At 44.1% G+C, this 23,921-nt stretch overlaps 1 protein-coding gene across 2 annotated transcripts in view; it reads right to left on the bottom strand.

The window, feature by feature from the left end:
- Window positions 1-23,921, bottom strand: part of PLCB1 (phospholipase C beta 1) — a 2,228,480-nt gene that overhangs the window by 931,267 nt on the left and 1,273,292 nt on the right. For both annotated transcript variants that reach the window (XM_078649524.1, XM_078649525.1), the window contains exon 10: window positions 15,185-15,331. In XM_078649524.1, coding sequence (XP_078505650.1) covers window positions 15,185-15,331 — 147 coding nt within the window. The remainder of the gene's footprint in view (window positions 1-15,184; window positions 15,332-23,921) is intronic.

Raw genomic sequence — 23,921 nt, 5'->3', positions numbered from 1 at the left:
CGACTCCACTGGAGCACAATTCTTGGATGCAATAAAGGGACTTGTTCCACTTTGGGGTCCGATGGCGAACAGTCGTGCCATTCGGCATTTGTCCCAGGCAGTCGAAACAACGATGAACATTACAGCTGGTATCCTCACAAACAATACAGCCGAGCTTCAGGCGGTCCGTATGGTGGCTCTTCAAAACCGCCTTGTTCTAGATGTGGTTCTGGCGGACCGTGGAGGAGCATGCCGTATCATCGGGTCCAGCTGTTGTACCTACATACCAGACAATTCGCCCTCAGTCTACAAAGCCATTGAACACCTCCACAGACTCTCCTCAGAAGTTCATCAGGAACAAGACGGATGGTCACTTGGGAGTTGGTTCTGGAGTGCTGTAAAGGACTGGGGATGGAGGTTGTTCATGATCGTACTGATACCAATCATCGTAATATGTGGACTCTGCCTGGGTATTCAATGCTTGCCGCCTCTGTGCTCACTGTTTGCTAACTGTATTTGCCCTAAGACTCCGAACTTCGAAGCTGAACGTATGAAAGCTTTGTATGATATCGAAATACGTAATATAATGGAGATAGACATAAATTGACAAGCTGGCTAGATATGTTGAAAAGGGAGGACTGTTAAAATCTGGATTGTGCCGTAAACATTATCGGCGCCATCTTGTCCTTTTCAGATCCATACGTGCGCGTAAGCAGCAGCCATTTTGATTGCCATGGCCTCTCTGCCCACTCCCGATAGCCAGCGCGTCTCCCCCCCTCACTCGCTTGTTTCCCCAAGCATCCCCCCCGCGGTCCGGCAACCCCCGATCTCTCCTCCTTGAACCATAAACGAACCATAAGCGCGATCCTGCCTCAGCGCAATATCCCGAGCCGAAACCATATAACCCTTTCATCACTTCACGGGAACAAGCCTTTGATATCCTCTTCCTCCCTGCCCGATTGTCCAAGCTGTTCCCAGGCCACCGCCAGGCCCCGCAGATGTAGTTTATTGCCCCCTACAGTAGGAACTCACCCCATCAAAGAAGCGGGGATTAATCAACGCTTTCGCACCCCGAAGATCCGATTGATCCCACACATCCCCGTTCCCAGCGGAATGTCCAGCTGCGCGATAACCACCACATGCTGAGATCGGGGTGGGAACTCTACTGTAGATGTGTGTGGGAACGGGCCTGGACCGGGGATTCCGAGGATGTCTTTTCTGTCCTTCAAAGAAACATTACGGATGCAGTGTATGTAATAAAGCCATAAACCTGTGTATAAGAGGCCAGGCCTCAGAGATGCGGTTAGAGCACCTCGAGAAGATACCCTGTTGTCTGATTTGACGTGTTCTGCTCCGTCGGAATAAACTCCTGTTTCTAGCCTTCCAGTCTCCAGCGCCTGCCTCTTTGTTTGATAACCTTGAGTTGAGTTAGAGGCGGCTACGCCGGGCATTCTTAGAAGAAAAGGGCTATCGATCGCATCTGCTTGCCCTTTTTACAGGACTAGGTCTTTTCTCTCTCGTATCTAAGACAAAGAAGTGGACTCCACTGGTGTTAGACCCGTGAGTCTTCCCCCATTTTGTCTTCACTACTCTTAAATTCCTGATCTAATTTTTGCTGCTCTTAGGACTCTGCACACAATATCATTGCTAATCAGTGCTAAAGTGCTTGTGCTCTCTCCCTAAAACATAGTAGAATTGGCTTAGACCCAATTGGCATATTTAATTTACATGGAAGTCCATAGTAAAGTCACACTACCTGTGCCCAGGGCCTAAACATTAAATGCTACTAGTGGGCCTACAGCATGGATTGTGCCATCCATTTAAGTATCCCTTTAAACATGTCTCAGGTCTGCCATTTCAGCATGTGTGTGCAGTTTTAAACTAACAATTCAACCTGGCAAAAGAAAACAATTGCCAGGCCCAAACCTTCCTTATTAATACATATAAGTCACCCTTACTGTAGGCCCTGGACAGTCCAGAGGGCAAGGTGCAGTGTATTTAGAAAATGCAACATGTACTTTTACGTTTTACAGACAGTCCTGGTAGTTTAAAACTCTTAAATTAATTTGTCATAACTACAAGGCCTACCCATCCCACAGAATGACATTGGAGTTGCCTTATTACCATTAATAAAGTGTAACTTTCAAATGGGAACAGGTAACCAGTTTGTGTTTGTGTCTTTTGAATTGTAATGAAAAATCATCTCTTATGGTAAAGTCTATTTTTAAATTACAATTTTGAAAACACCACTTTTAGATGGTTGGTATTTTCCTGCCTTAGCCATTTAGTGTCTGCAGCCTGTCTCTGGGTACCATGACTGGGTTTAGCTGACAGTTGGGCTTTGTGTATTCTTTATAGGCAGGCACCCACAATAGGGGTGTAGTATGGTTCATTGCCGACATTGCTATATTAGCATGGGCTTCGCTGCCATGTGGCTGCTTTTGCGCACAACACTACAAGCCTTTATTTTGCAAGACTTTGTTTGTGCCCTATTCACATGAGAACTGTCTGCTTTTCGCATTCTCTGCTGTGCTCTGAGGTTTAGTCTGCACACGATGTACAAGGTCGATCAACAATGCCCCTTGTTTTAATCTTATTTTAATATCAAATTATTTGTTTCCGTACTGTTGCACTCTCTGGAGTTGGAATAGTAATTTTTACCCCCCGCTATCCAACGCTTTCCCTACTGTTGCCCTCTCTGGAGTGGGAATAGTGATTTTTACCCCTACGTTATCCAACGTTTTCACTACTGTTGCACTCATTATTAATTGACATAAAAATTATTATTTTAATTATTTTAATTATTATATTTTATTTATTGTTATATTTAAATAATATGCCTATTTATATACTTATGTCAATATATTTTTATTTATGTTCTAGATATTTTATAATTAAGATTAATAATTACTTTATAATATTATTAAGTTAATTTATATTAAAAAAATGTTTTACATTTCATTTATTATTTTTACTTTTTAAGGTTTTTTACATTATTGTAATTATGTTGTATTTAATTATGTTCTTAATTTAATTACATTTATAGTATTTTTAATACATTTAAAAAATTCGATATTTTAGTTAACTATATTTTAACATTCTAAATTTTGGAATTGATATTTTAGTACTTACCTGTTTGTAGATAGGCATTCTATATTCTGTCCCTTGATATTTTGGCGTCGATATTTTGGTAATTTGATATTCTGTCCCTCGATATTTCGATACTGAACCCCTGGATGGGCATCACTGGCAGGATGGGAGGATGGAGCTGGGCACATCCCTACCTATACTTGAATAGGTGGTGTCTTGCCTCCACAGTAAGGGCTGCATACCCCCTGGAGTTTGCCTGAAGCCATGGAAAGAGATGCAATAAACCTGTGCACTTCAAAGTGAAACCTCTTGAAGCTTCTCCCACTTCAAAGAAGGTACCTGGTATAAATATTCGACCTAAAACACCAACTCTTTCGTGCAGATCTGGATCTGTGAGAACTCTGTCAGAAAGAAGGACTGCTGTGCTGTGCTGCTGAAAGGACTTCCACTCTGCTGCCCTGCTCCACTTCTGCCTTGCTTGACTGCTGCCTTGCTGGATTGCTGCCCTGCTGCCTGCCTGCCTCAGTCAGAGGAATCAGACTTGAACCCGGGCCTCCCAGCGTGACTACAAGGGCTAGTCTGCTGGACTCCTGTTCAGGACCACAGGGACATAACAGGCTCCCAACCACCTTAACCAGCACACAGATCTACCTGAGCAAACCCTATGTTGCCTTTCAGGTCCTGAACCCTTGGCGGGGCCTCCTAGTGGCAGAATTGAAGATTTTAGGCTTTTAACATTCACAAACAGGCCCGTTGGTGACAAAATCTTGTCAGATTCACAACCTTCAATCAAAGGTACGTCAACTCGACCCTTTCGATTACAGCATCGACAGCTCGCAGAGAGTGCCATTGTGAAGCACTGGCCTGACCGTTCATGATGACGACAGAATCTTTGTGCTACAGCACCCGACCCCCTCCACAATGCTAGGCCTGCTCTGCACACTACAACGCTGACTGTCCGTGACCCTTCATCGCAGCCCCCTCCACAGGACTCTTCGCACTGGACTGAGAAGGTAACTTTTTTGCGAGACTACCCTGGTCCCTGTATCTGAATCGCACTCCATCTTGGTCAACCTGAACTTGTGACTTTCTCCCGGTCTCGCATAACCAGATAGCCACTGGTGGTGCTTTGGGCTTTTTGGTAGTATTTTCACTTAAATCACCTAGCATTTCCGGTTCTACTGATTGGATTTTTGTAATTTGATATTGTTTTATTTATTAAATTCTATTCTATTTGTCTAAATTGGTATGGGATTTTTATTGTGTCGTGTTTTCACTTTATTACAGTTTGAATGGCTGCATTAATTCTTTACATATTGTCTCTTAAATAAGACTGACTTCTCTGTGCCAAGCTACCGGAGGGTTGAGCTCAGATTAATTTGAGTTTTGCTTGTGCCTCACCCTGACATGGATTGCGGATGCTGCGCTTGAATATGGTTTCACTCCTCTCAATCAGTAATCCAATTTCTTACATTGGTGGCAGTAGTGAAATTAGGACTTGTGTTTGTGCACACTGAAAATACCAGACAAATAATCTGAGACCAATTTGAGACTTTTTAAATTCACCCTAGTGACTTGACTGCCTGTTTTCCTTTTTATCTAAATTAATGTGTTCTACCCCTTGTCTCATGGAAGAGGAGAGGCTTAATGGGGATAACCTTAGCAGGGATGAGCTACAGATCTCTGAAAGGAGCGGGGTCTATGGGCAGGAAGGAAGGCCACAAAGCTGGACCTTTCATATAGCCCTCCATGCCTATGATAAAGTCACTAGGATGCAATCCCAGCCTGAGGACTCTGAGGATGAGGGTCATAATGTGGAGGATCCTGATGAAGGGTAACTTAATTTGAAAATAAATAGAGGATAACCTAACTGTCTACCCTTAGCAGTGGTTCCCAGAGAAGGGGTGGTCTAGATGGATATAGGGATGTTGTTCCAGATCCTGGGTGCAGAGAGGGAAAAAGCCGGCTGTCTTGTTTTTTTTCTTTTTTTTATACTTCTTAGTCTGCAGTCTGCTGGTGTCTTGGCTGCGAGTGTGCCGTGAATCACTAGAGATGGTGAGCATGTCTCAGATATATGTGGGATGCTGTTCATGATGGCTTTGTAAATGATGTTGGTGGTTTTGAAGATGGTGCAGGCAGGCAAGGGGAGCCAATTGAGGTCTATCAGGATGGGGTAAATGACAAAAATGTGCCAATCAGTATAATTTCGTTTATATTTGATGTTATTTCATTTTATATCTGCATTCATCATCTAGGGGCCTATTAGGATGGGGGACGGACCTGCGTCCGTCCGACACCCCCAAGATGGAGGGACCGTCCACAGGGGCAGCGGCGGTCCCTCCGGTGCAATTAGGATGTGACCGCCACCCTGGCGGTCACATCCTGTATTTTTACCCTTGCGGCGGGTGCTGCTTGAAGCAGCACCCGCCGCAAGGTTAAAAATGCATGTTTAACATTTACATGCACAAAGCACCAGGCACCGCGCGGTGCCTGCCGCTTTATTATTATTATTATTATTATTATTATTATTATTATTAATGAGTTTTATATAGCGCCTGGTTACCCTTGGGCATCCCCGCGCTCAACCAGACAGATACGCTATCACAGAAGGGCAGGCACTAGACAGAAAATAAGAAGGTTTTTAAAAGTTTGCGGAACCGTAGGAGACTCGCTTCCGAGCGTAGGTGCAAAGGGAGGGAATTCCACAGGGTGGCTACCTTGATAGAAAACCTTCTGCCACCGGTTCTTGCCTTCCTCATCCTCCGAACCTGCAACAGATGTAGATGATCGGAACGGAGCGAGCGGGAGGCCTTATAAGGCTGAACCATATCCCCCAGGATGGGTGGCCTGCCCCTGCAGAATTTTGTGGGCGATACAGAGTGACTTAAATTTCACCCTTTCCCTGACAGGGAGCCAGTGCAGCCCCTTCAGCGCAGGGCGAGCGGACTGATGCCTAGGAAGGCCCGTCAGGAGCCTGGCGGCCGCGTTCTGCACTTGCTGCAGTTTGTTCAGGGTGGATTCTGGAGCATCCAGAAACAATGCGTTACTAAAATCCAACCGCGAGATGATAAGCCCCTGAACGAGTAACCTCCTAGAAGCCGCTGGGAGGAGAGGTAGAATCTTCCGGGCTGATCGGAGCAGGCCAAAACACACGCCTGCTGTTTTTTTTGCGTGCGTTTTAAAAGAAAGATCCTGCTCGAGCCACACCCCCAAGCTCTTGATCTCATGCTTGGGGGAAGGTACCGGACCCAGACAGTCGGGCCAGCTGCTTTGTGCATGTAAATGCTGGGGGGTAGCATAGGTACCCCCCATGTGCACCCCCCACCCCTGACACCCTGGGGGCCCGCAACGGCCCCCCAAACACCAAAGACCTCATGCTTTTCCACGGCGGATTCATGTGTCAATGCACATCCTAATTTGGCTGACGGTGTCTTGCAGACACCGCCACCAAATAACCCTCCACACCCCGCGGATCAGCGGCAGTTGGACCTGCCGTCCGTCGTTGGTCCCACCGCAAACCCACCGCCATCCTAATCTGGCGGTGGGTGATGTCTGTGGCCGCGGCGGTGAATCCGCGTCCTCCAGGTCGACGGTGGCTTCCGCCGGCCCGGAGGATGCCGATTCACCGCCATCCTAATCGGCCCCCAAGTATCTCAATGACTGATGGAAGTAACAGTTAAGTGTTCCATGATCTAGCATGCCACCTTGGAACAATGCAGTATTTGAGGTAGAAATGCTTTGTTGAAATATATTTATCGAATCTCAGGGGACTAATGAAAATTGTTCTCTCCTGATTCTCAAGAAAAATGAAAGTCTGAATCTTTCCTTTTCTCAGGGCTCTTACTAAAAAAGGTAGTTGAGTTCTACCTATTTGCCTGAAAGTCTTTACTTATCAGACCTTTACATGAGAACATAGTTGTTGTTGAATGATATATGTTTGACAATGACATAGGAAAATCAACAAATGAAAAAATCTTGGGAGGAGAAACGCATTGATGTGGGAGGACTGACTTCTCGGTAGACTGGTTAATGTGTGAGAATCTTTTTTTGGCTCCTTTCACAATTGATCATACATGAATGGATTTATTTTTTTATGGTGTGTTTTACATTGTTTTGCATGCAGCATAAAATACACTTCCAATGATTAGATTGTGCCTATGACTTAAGAGCAGTGGGGAAGGATGATGTTGTGGCTGTATTTTGAAAGCACCTTGATGTTAGGCGCCGTGAGATCCCCCTGGGGATGATACGATGCGTCATACAAATGTTAAATAATAATACTGTTTAAAGACTTTATTGAAATTCATCCCTACACACGATCGAGGACTTTATGGTGACTTTCAATATCCTCGTAATGTTCTGTAGCTGGAAATGTTCCTCACTTGTATCCTGAAGTCTAGGATCATCTTCCAAGCGCGACTGGGCACGGCACCGGCTTTTATCTCCTCGGAGATTACTTCCTATGTTCCTACCAGAGAACTACGTTCATCCACCCAATCCCTTCTCACAGTCCCGCGATTCCGGAGGAAGAAATGGAGAGGGTCGAAATTTGCGAGCATTGCTCCTCTCTTTTGGAACTCCCTGCCTCCAGAGCTTAGAGCTTCAACGCTTTATCCGCAATTCAGGAAACAGCTCAAAGCTCATTTATTCTCCAAAGTCTTCAATTAGTTCTCTTGTAGTTAGATTTTCTCTGGTTTAAGCTTGCTGTTCCCGCCCTGTCATCTGTAAGTTACAGCGCCATGAAACCGCTGGTGAACGTGCGCTATAAAAATAATTTTAAATTCAAATTAGGCTGGTGATTGAGAATGCATTGTTGTCCCATTTAAATAAAAGAACAGAAAAGGAAAGAGACACCCAGGGAACAACTTGCTGCGACTGATTACTGGAGAATTACGATAGGTACAGTACTTCATTTGAGCCAGTGGTTTCTGGTGCTCAGCACCAGCACTTAATTGTTGGCACCGGTACCTATGGGATTGTGAAATTTATATAGCGCTCGAATGCCCAAGGGTGTCTAGGCACTGCTCGAAGGTGTCTGCCAGAATTTCAGTGGAAAACAGTAAGTATTAGTTTGAGAATAGCCACGTTTTTAGTAATTTTCTAAAGGAAAGTAGCGTCGGGCAATTTTTAATATCTAATGGCAGCGTGTTCCACAGTTTCCCTGTGCTCAGGATAAAACTACTTCCTCCCCAGTGAACTTTCTTAAATTTGGGTGTCTGGAGGAGTTTGCTCTAAGCTGAATGTAGGTTTCTGCATGGATGATACCAGGTACAAATGTTGTTTCAGGAACGCAGGTCCTCCTGTTCCCATATAGCTTTGTACTCTAGACATAAGGATTTGAATTCTATCATCTTTTTTATCAGAAGCCAGTGGAATTTTTTTAAGCCTTGCGAAATGGACTGGAATTTGGGGATATTCAGCAACATTCTGGCGGGTGCGTTCTGCACCCGCTGGAGTTTGAGCATGTGCTGTTTTTGCAGGCCCAGATATAAGGCATTTCTGTAATCCAGTCTGGCAATGGCTAGAACCGTCACCAGTGTTTTTACTGCTTCAGGGAGAATAAAGGCGCGCACCTTCCGGATTGACTTCAGTGTTAGAAAGACCAGAGAAGCAATCTTGTTGATCTGATGTTGGAAAGTCAGTCTGTCATCAAAGATGATGCCCAGATGCCTCACCTTATTGTCTGGGGCTGGAAGAGTTCCCATACCCGGATGCCACCAGTTCTGTCACCAAAAAGAGGTGTCAGATCCCAACAGGAGAACCTCTGTTTTGCTTCCATACTGCAAAGGAAATGATAAGAAAAAAATGAACAGTCAAAAGCCCGACTTGTGACAAAATGGATTGGGGTCATTTGAATCTCTGTATCATAGTCCTCATGAGAAAGTGTGTTTTCAACTACTTCTTTAAAAATGTGGTTTATTCTGATGATCACTTGCAGAGCCCAGGAGGCACTGCAACTGACAGCACCTTGCAATTCATGGTCTGTATCACACATTGGGTGCACTGTCCCTGTTAGTGCCACAGTGCACCTTTAAGCAACTGCGCTGGCCACAGACAGGGACAGTGCACCCTATTAAAAATAAACCTCCGCCCTCTGGGCAGCCATGAAGTTACGCTGTGCGAGAATAGTGAAATAATGAAAGATGGAGCAGCTGCTTGGAGCAACAGGTCTGTCTTTCACTTTGCCGGCAACAAGGTGCCTGCACTTCAGAGGGGGACAGAGATTGTCCTGCAGGGTAATGTTTGGGAGTTCATAGACCCCCCTCAAGCGGGCTGCTTTCAGGGAGCACACTGAGTGTAAGGCACTTCTTTGTATCACACAATCAATGTGCCTCCTGATGGCTACTTTGTCCCTCTGTCTGAGCCCATAATACAGTGGGACACAGAAGTAAAGTAAGTTCCCTCATTTGAATGGGACCACATCCCCAAGTAAGTGAGGGAATAAACTCTCAAGATAGCTGGGGCTACATATACACCAGCACTATCAGTATTATAGAAGGAGCTGCACAACCATCTGTGACCTCTTTTGCAATACTACAGTGGCCTTTGAGCACAGAAAATGGGTGCATGGGCCCATTGCTCCCAAGGGCACTGTATGTAATGTAACCCCAGTTGCGCTTCGGACATATTTAGGCCTTTGGGGAAAGGTACCGCGACTCAAGTGGCAAATCTAAATTGGAGTAGTTAGAGTACATAGTAGGACATTGCTTTGTTTTTGGAACGTCAAAATGTATTTAATGTAATGGAAGAAGAGTGGCAATTTAGAAATGGTCCTATGATTGCAGAATATTACTGAAACTAACTTGGGATCCTTCATTGGTGGAATTACCACAGTACATTTTACATGCTTCGGCATGCTCCTTTCTTTGAGGAAGTACTATTTCTATTACTTCTCTTTCTAGTAGGAGCCACCCCTCACCAGAATCTCATCAGAATCTGTTAACATTTTAAAAGGACTTCAAACCTCGTCTTTTGAGAAGATATTTCACAACATAGTCCAATGTTATGTAAATATTTACAAGTACATTACCATTTTCACTCTGTCTCCTGTTACTTTACTCCTTTGTCTGACTTTTACACTCAGTCCTGTACTTTTACCATTCTTTACTAATTATAGCCATTGATGACTGCTACTCTAGCTAGACCTGTTCCTTATGTAGTAAGGCATTGCCCTTGTAGCTATATCCACGCTATACAATCATCTCAATAAACAAATAAATGAAGCCCATTGTTCTGAGGTATTATTTAATCACAATACAGGAAAACCACTAATACATGCAGGCAATACATGTAATGTTCTTTCAACAGTCTAGCTGTGACTTCACTACTCACCTATAATTGAATGGCATAGGTACTACATTATAAAATGTTATTGCAGTCAGTCATCCAGTTGGAATGTCATTTTCTGGAGCCAGTAGACACTGTGAATTGCTGGTCAATAAGTAGTGTCACAACTACAAATCAAGGAGCAAAAGGAAAAACTAGCTACTTAACTCTATCTTCTGGACATATTTTTCTTTTCAGGAATTAGTCAATACGGAAATATAGTATGCCAACATGGTTAGGTGTTGCTCTGTTGGAGAAGACTTTAGGTAAGCGGGATCTGGCTGAATGCTATTCCTGAATCTAAAATAGTCACTTTTGAAAAAGGCTTAAGTTAAAATAATTGGATTATATTTTGAAAACAATTTCATGTTGCATATTTTTTTGTTATTTTTGCAGTATACATCTTTCATTGTTCATATGGTATTCATTTTAAACGAAGAAGTAAGTGAGAGTCCTATGACTTAAGAGCAGTGGGGAAGGATGATGTTGTGGCTGTATTTTGAAAGCACCTTGATGTTAGGCGCCGTGAGATCCCCCTGGGGATGATACGATGCGTCATACAAATGTTAAATAATAATACTGTTTAAAGACTTTATTGAAATTCATCCCTACACACGATCGAGGACTTTATGGTGACTTTCAATATCCTCGTAATGTTCTGTAGCTGGAAATGTTCCTCACTTGTATCCTGAAGTCTAGGATCATCTTCCAAGCGCGACTGGGCACGGCACCGGCTTTTATCTCCTCGGAGATTACTTCCTATGTTCCTACCAGAGAACTACGTTCATCCACCCAATCCCTTCTCACAGTCCCGCGATTCCGGAGGAAGAAATGGGGAGGGTCGAAATTTGCGAGCATTGCTCCTCTCTTTTGGAACTCCCTGCCTCCAGAGCTTAGAGCTTCAACGCTTTATCCGCAATTCAGGAAACAGCTCAAAGCTCATTTATTCTCCAAAGTCTTCAATTAGTTCTCTTGTAGTTAGATTTTCTCTGGTTTAAGCTTGCTGTTCCCGCCCTGTCATCTGTAAGTTACAGCGCCATGAAACCGCTGGTGAACGTGCGCTATAAAAATAATTTTAAATTCAAATTAGGCTGGTGATTGAGAATGCATTGTTGTCCTATTTAAATAAAAGAACAGAAAAGGAAAGAGACACCCAGGGAACAACTTGCTGCGACTGATTACTGGAGAATTACGATAGGTACAGTACTTCATTTGAGCCAGTGGTTTCTGGTGCTCAGCACCAGCACTTAATTGTTGGCACCGGTACCTATGGCAGTTCAACACATGTGGGGCTGTCAGTCTAATTTCAAAATGAGTGCAACAACATTTGTTTAATAATTATTAATACCAGCCGCCCAAGCAGTTCTTATAGCTGTTGGGGGCCTAGAATAGTCCAATTTGTCACCCATGTAGAAGTGTCCTGGTTCTTAATTCGTATTGCCAGCGGGGGCTTGGGCAATAGGTGGTGCAAGCTGTAGTGGCCTCTTGTCAAGGGCCAATGCACTTCATTTTTTGCAAATTAAGCACTGGAGTCGTCAGAAGAGCAAAATCCGTGGCTCTGAGAAAACCCTACTTCGTCCAAGCTCATTTTTCATGGGAGCTACCTGAGCTCAAAAAATATCCATATATCAAAAGAGTGGCAAGTCTAATCTTTAGACCACTGTGGTTAATCTTTGATGAGGAATCAAAAGTAAGATCAAGAGCTGTTTGTCACTTGGATGCATATTCAATGACACAGTAAATGTCTTATTTCGGGTTTCATTTTTCCTTTGGTTCACCTTAGAACATGTTTTCCTTCCTCATAGCAAGAAGCTATCTGACTCAAAACTGCTGCAATATTCTCTTATTATGATGAAACCATAAAAGATATCACATTTAGAAAGATGTTTAAGGGAAGGAGATGAAAAGAGTATTTAAAAAAGAATAAACTCTGAAATGCCCTAGTCATGAACTCAGGACAGGCAGAAAAAAAACATTGGAAGTTCCTCTCAGTCTGTTGTTCAAGCATAAGAATCAGAAAGATGTGCCACTACCTGTGCACTGGGTCCCTCAACTCTCAATTTTCAACCCAGAGCTGCAGCTCTTTAATTCCTAATCATATGGCCCTCAGAATCAGTGCATTACATATGTATTAGTAGGGTTGCTTTTGAAAAAATAAAATATGCAATCCAAAGAAAATGAATTGTAAAAACATACTATCCTTGATTTCATACAGAAGGGGGTCAACACAATATGATTATGTTACAGTAGGAAACAACAGTAATGACAATGACCACTGTCATTTTAACGTTCTTGATTAGGAATGGCACTAAAAGATCTAGGGCCTAATTATGAGTTTGGCAGTTCTGCGGACCTCCGTATTAGCGCTGGTGGTCCGAGCACAGTGAGCTAGGCAGTCCGACCACCGTATTACAAGTTGGGTGGATCAGACGTGCAAAGACCGCCAATGAATGGGTGAGACCGCGAGCAGACCGCCGACAGCCATTTTCGCAGGCCAGGAAAGGCTGCTGCCATAGGGCAGTATGGGGGAGCTGTATAACCATCCCTATTACGAGTTGCCTGTTCCGCAAGTGGACTGCGGTGGTCCGATCGTCTGCTTCAAAGTGGTGGTGAGAAAGGATTTGGGGTGCTTACTCACCCCTTTATTCTTCTTCCAACATGAGTCCCTTTCTCCAGCTCCCCCTTTCACAGCAGGATCTCGATGCTGAGGATTACGGCCCTGTTTGCGGCAATCTACAGGTGAGTCCTTTTCATACCATATTCCCATTGCCAGGACTACCCACATATCGGCTGAACCCTGATAATGGATATATGGTATTTTTCCACCCACATCATGCATATGTGTGCATCTGACACATCTGCGGTCGAAATGCACACACAGGCATCAATATATATTTGTGAAAAATACTCACCACTGCTGCAAGATCCCCGCCTCCATACCGCCGGCCCCGTTGTCAACTCGTAATATGGTCTTCCGACTGCCAGCGCCGTGGGCTGCTGTAGGGGGCAGACACTGTTCTATGGCGGCAGACCGCCAAACTCGGAATAAGGCCCTTAGATTTTATTTCCTTCGGTGTCCCTAATTCTTGTTTGCTCAGTGCACCAATGTGCAGAGTCTACATCCATATTTTGATACTTTATCTATTAATTTTATTAGCATACTGATATGAGTGTGAACATGACAACATGGCTTTTAACAACTGAAATCATAAAATGGATGATTCATAACAATCCCTGTTTAAATATTCAGCACTGATACATTTTTGGAGGTGGCTGCATGCAGTGAGAAGGGGAACCTATATTTGGGGATGAGACCTTACTCCTCATCATCAGACTTTGACCCAGATCTGGACCGTCAAAAAAGTAGAAAGTAGGAGGAAGGGAAAGATTGTCAAACGGTGACAATAGCAGAAACGGCATTAACTTGAAGCAAACCTAGGCAGCATTGGTATTCCAGGACTCAAGCATGGAGCAGGTCTTGCGACTGATTCCAAAGATAAACAATGAACCCATGATCTTTTTTAAAATAAATGAAGCACTGCATAGAAGTACGCCTGTCAAATGCCAATGTTTTAGTCATCCAGTACACGGTGTAAACACAAGTATCTTTGTAATGCCCGTTAGAACCATATGCATGAGTGATGAAAGCATAGCACATTTCCACATACCATTCCAGCATATGGAAAATATATTCATAGCTGCCAGCCAGTCCTGGCTTTCATCCCAGCATTACTTTGCATTCAAGGGCCTCTTTAAGCTCATACTTATGACGTTAAAAGCAAGTTCAAGAATGCATTGGGATACTGACAGGATTGCCTAATGGTGTTGCACTTGACAATGGAGCCGCTGTGCAAATTTGAGTATCAGACAACAGCAGCATCACTTCCATTTGCACTTGTTAAGATCGCAGAAAGGCAGTGGAGAGCTTTCTGAAATTATGAGGGTTTAGTAGCATAAAGTGCAGGACTTATTTCATTGGTGCAACTGGGTAAATTAACAGAGCCAAACCATTCTGCAGGGTCACAACACAGTCACACACATAGTTCAAGAAATTCTTTCTTTTGTGGGCACTGACAAACCATGATTTGCAAAACGTGTAGAACACTAGAAAAAACGCCGCTACAACCCACAAATTACAAATACTTTTAACAGGCAACTCTATATATGACACTGCGCAAGAGTTGCTGCAGTTGCACCTGCTCATGTTAAGTGGTGCACTTCAGCTTGAACACAGATACTGTGGTGCATTCTGTGTCAGACCGCTCACATGGACAAACCTGACACATTGAAATAATCGAAGCTGATGGTGTAAACTTCCACACTCAACACAGTAAAAAGGATCAAGGGATAAAAATAGAGAACGGGGAGAATGATGAGGTGCGCAGTGGCTGCCAGGGGGCACAGGGCTGAGTGACAGGGACACAGTGAGGGTGAAAGAGAAGGAATAGTGAATGGAAGTAGATCAGACGAAGAAGAGGTAGGGAGGACACTGTGTTGGGAAACTTGCGAGTTAGGATGCCCTACGATGGGTTATGGTTCACGGGGCGAAAATGTGCACCGTGATGGGCATCAGGGTGGAGAATAGACTGGAACAGGAATAGATGGATGGAGGGATTGATGATGGGCCAGAACAGGACCAAGTAACAGGAAGTGGCCAAAAAGTGTGTCAGGGCATTTCTGATATTTCATTACTAACTAAACATATGTTGAAAATTGGCGACCACACTGTTATCTTCCCAGTCAGGGATGTTTTAATAACACAGCAGAGAAAGAGCATGCTGGTCAGTACCTGTGAGGTAGGTATTGTGCGAGGAATTGATGAAATAATGAGACAGTGGCTGAGACATGTCTTCGTTCACATCCAGTTTCTCAGGGGGGACAACTCCGTTTTCCTCTCCGCTCAGGTAGCTCATAAATCCTTCCACTGATATTTGTCCTATAAAGAAACCACATCATCAGACAAACACGTATCTAGCTTCCATTAGTCTTATCTTTGATTTAAAACAGCAGTATTTCAGCATATTTATTTATTCACAGGTTTCTTTAATAGCGTCATATGTCTCCTTTGTTAATTCGGAGCACTCTGTTAGCTGATCACAGCTTCTCGTAGTAAAAAGCAGAGAACGATGTTGCACAGTTTGATGCTCAAAAGTGGATTAAAGGAAAAAACGTATGGCTTGGCAATTAAAAAATCTTAGCATATGCAAAAAGACGTATTATGTTTCATTTTGTTCCTTGAATAATAATTGCATGATAAACAATCAGATCTGAATGCTTATCTTACCGATGCAACTTTTCCTAAGACTGTTATCAATTGGAATATATCATCATTTGACTCTCCAGATTGCACAAGAGTTGAGAAGCATTGTCTCAGGGATAATACGAAGCCTGTATGTAGGCATTGCTGCTTACCAGGCCTTTCTAAGCCACCGACTCCGGAGTGACTCCACTAATGGATTGTTTAAAAGCAGGTGTGCTCTGAAAAGTGAAGATAAAAACTAGCACAGACAGGCTACCTATTTCTGTTGCAAAATGGCAGACAATGGACTGATTTTTCCTTGACTAGGTTTGGAAAATCTCCATCTGTTACAAAAACTCTTTTTGTTGATGCGTTAGTGTAAGTGCTAACTTGGCAGAGTTGGTTTGGCAGATTCCTCTATCCTAATGTCCACCCATTTCAGGGTATTATCTAACCATCTGAAGCCGCCCTTTTGCAAAGAACAAAACATGTTTGTGACCAAAAGAGCTTCATTTACACTTGCGGGAATTCACAAAAGTAATCCTAGCAGACATTCATGATTTCAATACTGCGAATTTCTCTTCAGCAAGTGTGGAGAAATGCGCCTTAGTAACTACATGCATGCTGGGGTAAATGGGCAGAAAAAGGTGTGGGTATAGCCTTGTAAACTTGTGAAATCCCATAAACATGTCTAATTGTGGGTATTGACAAACTTCGATCTGAAGATTCCAGTCATGAAAATTGTCGGAGATTTACTCCTGTAAAGAGATAGGGGCATATTACCAACCAATAGAGATAATTTTTGTCTCTAACTTGTTTAGAGACAAAAATTATCGCCGCAAAGCAGCGATTTTTATCGCAGATAAACCTTGCTATTAGCAAGGTTTATCGCAAATGCGATAAAAAACGGCCGCAATGCATGAATATCGCTGAAAAGTCAGCGATATTCATGCATTATCGAGCAAATGCTCTTAGCCATGTTATCCACCTCCCATTGGATAACATGGCTAAGAACTGCTCAGGGCAGGTGTTAGCTTTTGGAGATATTCGCGCTTAGCGCGAATATCTCCAAAAGTTGGTAATAGGAGATAGCGATGTTAGCGACTGTTTCCAGTCGTTAACATCTTGGCACGCCCACTTTGCATGTCATTAGTGATAAATATCACTGACATGCAAAGCGGGGCCCAAGATGGTCGCTATCTCCTATTAGCTGTCGCTAACTGGTGTTAGCGACAGCTTGGTAATAGGGAGATAATTTTATCTCCGCTTTATTGGCTTTTAAAGCCAAAAAAGCGGAGATAAACCCCCTTGATAATATGCCCCATAGAGTTTAATTCCCTTCCTAAGTGGGAAGAATAACTATTCATCCCCAAAGTTGGAGGAGAAATGTGTTACCTATTGGGAAACAGAAAAAAAATGTGCATTCACACACTGGGCTGCGTTTTTCCAGTGCATAATAGTATACTATGTAGCATTATGCATGGGAAATATGGGTGGCCCGGACAGTAGCACATGATGTTAGTACGCCTGGAAACTTAAATCTGGAAAGCCATAAAGGCATGTTATTGGGAATATTTGTGAATTTTAAAGAATAGCCAATCTGTAATCATTCATAGGAGTACTTTTATGGGTGCAGATTTACCACTTTTTGTTAATTGGGCGACTCAAGTTCAATTTCTGTAGGGTGTGCCTCACTTTAGTTTTATCATTCAAGGAAGCGTCCCCTCAATCTCCTACTCCAATATCGTGTCTGTACACTGTTGGGATTAATTGAAAAAGGAGATCGGTTTTTTTTCACCCGGTGGACACATTGAAATATGTGTGTGCATGGTGGAAGTACCAGCACCTTTTTGATAATGAGCAGGGCCGGACTGGGACCCAAAACTGGCCTGGCAAAGTGCTTGGCCAGCCCCCCAGGGCTTTGGGGGTGCAGCCGAGCTGTTTACCAGGGCCGGTTTCTGCCGAATTCGTTACAGCGGCCGATATTGCAGCTATGCTATGTAACAAAATCGACCCCCAGGGGCCCAAAACCGGCCCCAAACACTGGAGGTCCACCGGGGAAATGCCCAGTGCCCACTATGGCAGTCCGGCCCTGATAATGAGTTACTTACCAATCCCACAACAGCCATTGGGCTCACCGTGATGTTCACCGTAGTTCAATGACACACACAACCTGTCTCATTTCACAATGTGTGGGAGAAAGAAAATGCAGGATGCAAGGCATCTTCCAGAGTGCGTGAAATGTGTAAAGGAAATGATGCTGAATTATGAATAGTTAAGACGTTATAATTTTCACCATAATGCTTAAAGATAGGGAATTAAATGCTTCCTTGGCATCCTATTAGACATCATTTATAAGAAGCAGAGAGGAGTACAATTGCTGGAAAAACGGGGACAGCAGTTAAGTGGTGATAATTAAAAGTAGATTTAGATGAGTCGGTGAATTATTTGAAACAAGTGAGAAGATGTATAAAACAATTTTTACGTGTGTTTTTCTAAGTTGTGAGATGTTTACCAGTTGTTATTTCTAGTACTTTGAAAGTGCAAATGTACACTACGAAGAGTTATAGAAATATGTTATTATTACTCCTTATTATTATTATTAATATAATTGCCAACAGTAGTAGTAGTAGTAGTATATTTTAATGTGTGGTACAACAGGATACCTCATTATATTTTGACCTCTCTGGAAAGCATCTGTATTTTAGGTGTTATAAAAAAACATCTCTACAACAACCCCCAATACTTTTTGTAGGTCCAGTTTCTCTGATTTGCCAACTGTAGGAAATCTTTCCTACAGAGAGAGTACTGGAGAAGCACTTAAAGTGGTGTGCTCCGTTCGCTTGATGATTTCTGAATTGGCATGCGTCCAAGAACCTTATTCCACATTGCGTAGCGCATGCAGCTAATATTATTTTAATGCTAGCACCGATGATTGGAATCGCTCCATTACAACTGTGTGATGTGAATTTCTCAGAATTAAGTTCAGAAGCTAAATCAATTTCCAAACCCAGTGAAACATTCTTGAAGAATTTTTTATAGGCATTGGGTACTCAAAACAACTACTTCTGTGGTGTAAGTTGTTTTTATAACATCATTGATTTAGGCCAGGGGTGGCATTGGATTAAATGCTAACTGTCATATCTTCTTTCTGCAAAAAGTGTATTTTGGTGTGGTAATATTATGATGCCTTAGGAGGATGTGTATTGTTGGAAAATATTTTTAGCTGACTTAATCTTCATTTTTGACATTGCTGAATTAATGGTATTCTTTTTTTCTTTGTTTTCTATGGCGCATTTGTTTCCTGGCCAAGTGACCATTATTTTTGACCCGGCAGTGTGTGTGCGAGCGTGTGCGGGTGTGTGTGTGTGTTTGTGTATGTGTTTGCCATAGGCAACCATTTTGTCTTTGTTCTCCATACCATTTTGTGTAGTCAGGGCCCATAGGCCTACTTGTGTTCCTTGTTTTCCATGCCACCTTATTTGTTTTTGTTGTAACTTGTGGCTGGACGCCATTTTGGGTAGTAGACAGTGTGCGTTTGTCATAGGCCAGGATGCGTTCTTTGTTGTCCGTGCCTTCTTGCTTGTTGTTGGTTGAATATGTGGCTGGCGGCCACTTTGTGTAGCAAGTCAGTGTGCTTTTGCCATAGGCCTGCATAGAATCCATGCTGTATATGCCGTTTTGCTTGTTGTTTGAACATGTGGTTATAGCCATTTTGGGTAGCCAGCCAGTGTGCTGTTGCGATAGGCCAACACACATGTGTTCTTTCTTCTCCATGACTTCTTGCTTGTTGTTTGAACATGTGGCCTGCGGCCATTTTGTGTAGCTAGCCAGTGTGCTTTTGTTATAGACCTGCATATGTTCTTTGTGTCCAAGCCTTCTTGCTTATTGTTTAAACATGTGGCTGGCTGCCATTTTCTGTAGTCAATGTCCATAGGCCTGCATGTATTCTTTGTTGTCCATATCTCCTTGCTTGTTGATGTTTGAACATGTGGCCGGCAGCCATTATCTGTAGGCAGACAGTGTGCGTTTGCCATTGACCCAAATGTACTCTTTGTTTTTCATTTTTTTAACTTTTTTCCCAGATATACGTTTATCATGCTTGAGGATCATTTTATGATGTATGTACAATGTTTATACTTTATTATATGCATTTTTTCCATTTTACCCTGCATCTCCTTGCTCTCCAAAGGATTTCTCATTGTCCCTCATGAGACACCAGCAATTACTTTATTGTACATTATTTGTTTTTTTCCTACGCCACATTGCCTGCCATAGGTCTCTTAGGACATAGGAAATCTTTTTTTTTAAAGATTATGTCATTTTCCCCTGCACCCTCTGCCTGCCATAGGCGCACACCAGAATTCATTCTTTTAAGGATTATTCCATTTTCCCCTGCTCCCCCTGCCTGCCCTGGGAACACAGCAGCATTCATTTTTTAAGGATTATACCATTTCCTTCTACACTCCTTGCCTGCCATATGTCTCTTAGGCAATAGGCATACACCAACATTATTCTTTTAAGGATTATTCATTTTTCCCTGCACCCCCCTGTCTGCCACAGGTGTCTCATCTTGGAGGCGCATAAAGCAAACATTTAAAAGTGTATGTTGTTATCCTAATTGAAAGATTATGATATGGTTTGAATTGGAATAAATACAACTAGTGTTGTTAATTATTTGAGATAACTAAATTATATTGTCTATATGAATAATTCAAACTGCAAAAATGGCATTTTCACTGAATGTTTTTCTTGTTTGTTTGCTTTTAAATGCGCAAGAGACATCACCCACAGTAGGTCCAGACAGAAGGTCGGCCCAAATTAACTTCACACCGCGCCACCTGAGTCCTCCTCTGCTTCCTCTTGTGCACCTAAGTGCCAACTGATATAGCTTGAAGAGGACCTCAAAGAAATGTATTCCTGACAAGAAAGTGGCCGTTAAGGAGGAGACGAAGAAGCAGATTCCCACCATTGGTATGCTGCCTTCACCTTTTTCAGGAAACATGGTTAGCCTGCTGCACCGTCCTCTGGGCAGGAAGCTGGGAGCAGCACTCCTGCATAAACAATGCCACCCCAACCTATGCCAAAGCCCATGTCTCTCAGCGAGTCAGCCACTGCAATCACAGCAATGAGCAGTGAGTCTGGAATTGATTGGTCTCAGCTGCAAAGTACCCAATTGTCACAGGAATCTTCATACAGTGGACAACAGGAGCCACAACCAGCAACAGTTCTTCATGAAGAAGGAAAAGAATGGGAGGTTCTACTTCCTGATGACCAAGATGTAGTTCTTGAACTATTGGCTTTACGATCTCCAGCAAGAGAAAGAAAGGGTACTCCACCATCTTCTCCAAGCATCCCTTCTTATGATTTAGTCATGGATTGGACCACAGCTTAGTCCGAGATCCAAGATGAGTGACAAGGGCAAAGGAAAGTTCTTGAAAGCCTTAGAATAACAGAAATTGACAGTGATGAGGAGTAGTCAGTGACATCAGGATGGCCCCTCCTTTTCAACCTGCCCAAAGAGATGTGGCACTGGCTCCACCACCACTGCCAGCTTCCAGATGTGTAAGACCCCCACTGAGACTAGCATCCACCACTACCACAATCGAAGTACTCACTGCAGAGAGGCAAACGACACACCCATCTACCTCTAGTTCTTCAGGCAAAAAAGTTCTCCTCTCCAGTTTGGGATTTCTTTATGATTAGCAATCAGGAGGATGACATTGTAAATTGCTACATTTACCACGCAAATGGTCATCGAGGTAAGCCTGGTTCATACAATGGTACTGGAGGCCAAATGTCCCATATGAAAATAAATCACACAATCCAGTGGGAGGAGCACCTTAAAAATGTAGCTGGTGATGGTGGTGATGAAAGAGGGGAAGCAGCTCCAATCATGATGATAGAAGGAGGTGATGAGGAAGAAAAGGATGACAGTTTTACACAAAGAATCCCTGTCCCCAACAGCATGCCACTATCACCCCATCAACAACCTTCAAATGCAATATACTTTCCACTCTGGGGCTCAAGGGAGCTTGTCTAGACTAGATTACTTCCTCATGCCAGCTGAACAGTCATCGGCCGTCCGCGAGATTAGGCACCTCCCCCGGGGCATCTCAGATCATTCTCCGCTCTGGCTCTGGTTTGATGTTGGGGTGGAGGCGGCGGGCCGGGTGGCTCCTATCAACCCTTGGTACCTGACCTCCCCTGAGACCCGTGGTCAATTGATTACGTCCTTGGACACCTACTTTCTGGAGAACGAGGGGTCTGTCTCTTCTGCGGTGTCCCTATGGGAGGCTTTTAAGACGGTGATTCGTGGGCAGGCCCTGTCTCTCATTGCTGAAACCAAAAAGGCAAGGAATCGGGAGGTGGTGGAGCTTGAGATGGAAATACTTGAGATGGAGGCTGACCTGGAATCGAGTGTCACTCGTGACAAACTCCATGCCCTGGGTCTGAAGCAATTAGCCTATAAGTCTCTGGTCACGGATGCGGCCAAAATGATATTTAGAGAGCAACAGGGTCGTCTGTATGATGTTGGAGACAAAGCGGGGAAATTGCTTGCTTGGTTGGACAAGAGGGAAAGGGCGAATCGAGTGGTGCCTGTGATCCAGACTTTGAATGGTGTGAAAGTGACAGACCCGGTTGAAATAGTGGAATGTTTTGCGGACTATTTCCGTGCGGTTTACTCCCCAGTGTCGGAAAGGGATGAAGACGACTCTCGCCTCATGGTGCGCGACATACCTTTGCCCTGCCTTTCCGATTTGGAGAGATCCTTTATGGAGGCCCCGTTCTCTACGGACGAAATCGCGACTGCAATTCGCTCTCTCCGTTCGGGCAAGGCTTTGGGCCCGAACGGTTTGCCAATCGAGTTATACAAACTGCGTCCTGATAAGATTGCGCCCTATCTTCGGACAATGTTTTCGGAGTCCCGGGAGCGGGGTGTTCTCCCCTATTACCAGCGCTTGGCTACGATTGTGGTAATTCCTAAAGATGGTAAGCCCCGGGATCTTTGTTCGTCTTATAGACCCATCTCCCTGTTAAATGTCGAGCCTAAGGTTCTTGCCAAACTCTTGGCTACCCGCCTCCTCACGGTTGTTAGTGACCTGATTCATCCGGATCAATCCGGATTTATCCCGCACCGTAACACGGCCCTTAATCTACGTCGCCTTCATGGAGCCATCGCGAGGGCGGGGCTTCTGACGGAGCCGGCCATTTTGGCCTCGTTGGACGCCACGATGGCCTTCGACACGATAGAGTGGCCCTACCTTTGGGCGGCTCTTGAGAAGTTTGGTTTTGGCCCGGGGTTCATCGGCTGGGTGAAGCTACTGTATACCGATCCCCCGGCACAGGTTGTGGTTAATGGTCGAGTGTCGGCTCCCTTTCCCCTTGGTAGGGGGACCAGACAGGGGTGCCCCTTGTCTCCACTACTTTTTGCTCTTGCATTGGAGCCGCTGGCTGCGTGGATTCGCTGGGAGCCTTCCCTCAAGGGTATACGTTGGTCCCCAGATTTTGAGGACCGTGTTTCGCTTTACGCGGACGACATTCTTCTTTATCTTACTTCCCCGCGTAAATCTTTGAATGTCTTATTTGACGTTCTCGCCTTGTTTGGTAAGAATTCTGGTTTGACTATAAACTGGGCTAAATCCTGTGTCTATGCTATTTCGGGTGACCTACCCCCATTGCCGAATAGATTTCCTATCCAGGTAGTTCAGTCCGGTTTTAAATATTTGGGGTTTTTTATTACATTGGATTCGTCGCTCCGGTTCGAACGTAATCTCCTTCCCCCGCTTCATAGATTGCGGCTGGACGTGGCTCGCTGGCGTAAATTACCCTTGTCGCCGCTGGGCAGGGCTGCCCTTTTCAAGATGATGTCCTTACCGCGATTCCTTTACGCACTCCAGAATTCCTATGATGATATCCCCGCTACTTACTTCCGAGAGGTCGAGAGTCTACAGAGGCAACTGATTTGGGACGGGCGCCCACGTATCGCACTTGCGAAGCTCACCATCCCTTGGTATGACGGGGGCATAGCGCTTCCTGATATCAGGAGATAATATTGGGCTACGCAGCTGTCGGCCATTAACCACTCGATGTACTCCCCGGGTCCGGATCCGGCCTTTGCAATGGACAGACTCCAACTGCCGGGTGGTAACTTTAATAGAGCGCTTTATTCCAGGTCGGCTGGGCTCCGCCTTACGGGTCCAACTAGGATAGCTGTTAGTGTGTGGCGCGCTGCGAATGTGAGCCTGGGGTGGGACGACCGAGTGACGCTGGCTACTCCGCTTTT

Source organism: Lissotriton helveticus, chromosome 6 (assembly GCF_964261635.1).
Source record: "Lissotriton helveticus chromosome 6, aLisHel1.1, whole genome shotgun sequence".
NCBI lineage: Eukaryota > Metazoa > Chordata > Amphibia > Caudata > Salamandridae > Lissotriton > Lissotriton helveticus.
This window is presented reverse-complemented; position numbering and strand designations above follow the sequence as displayed.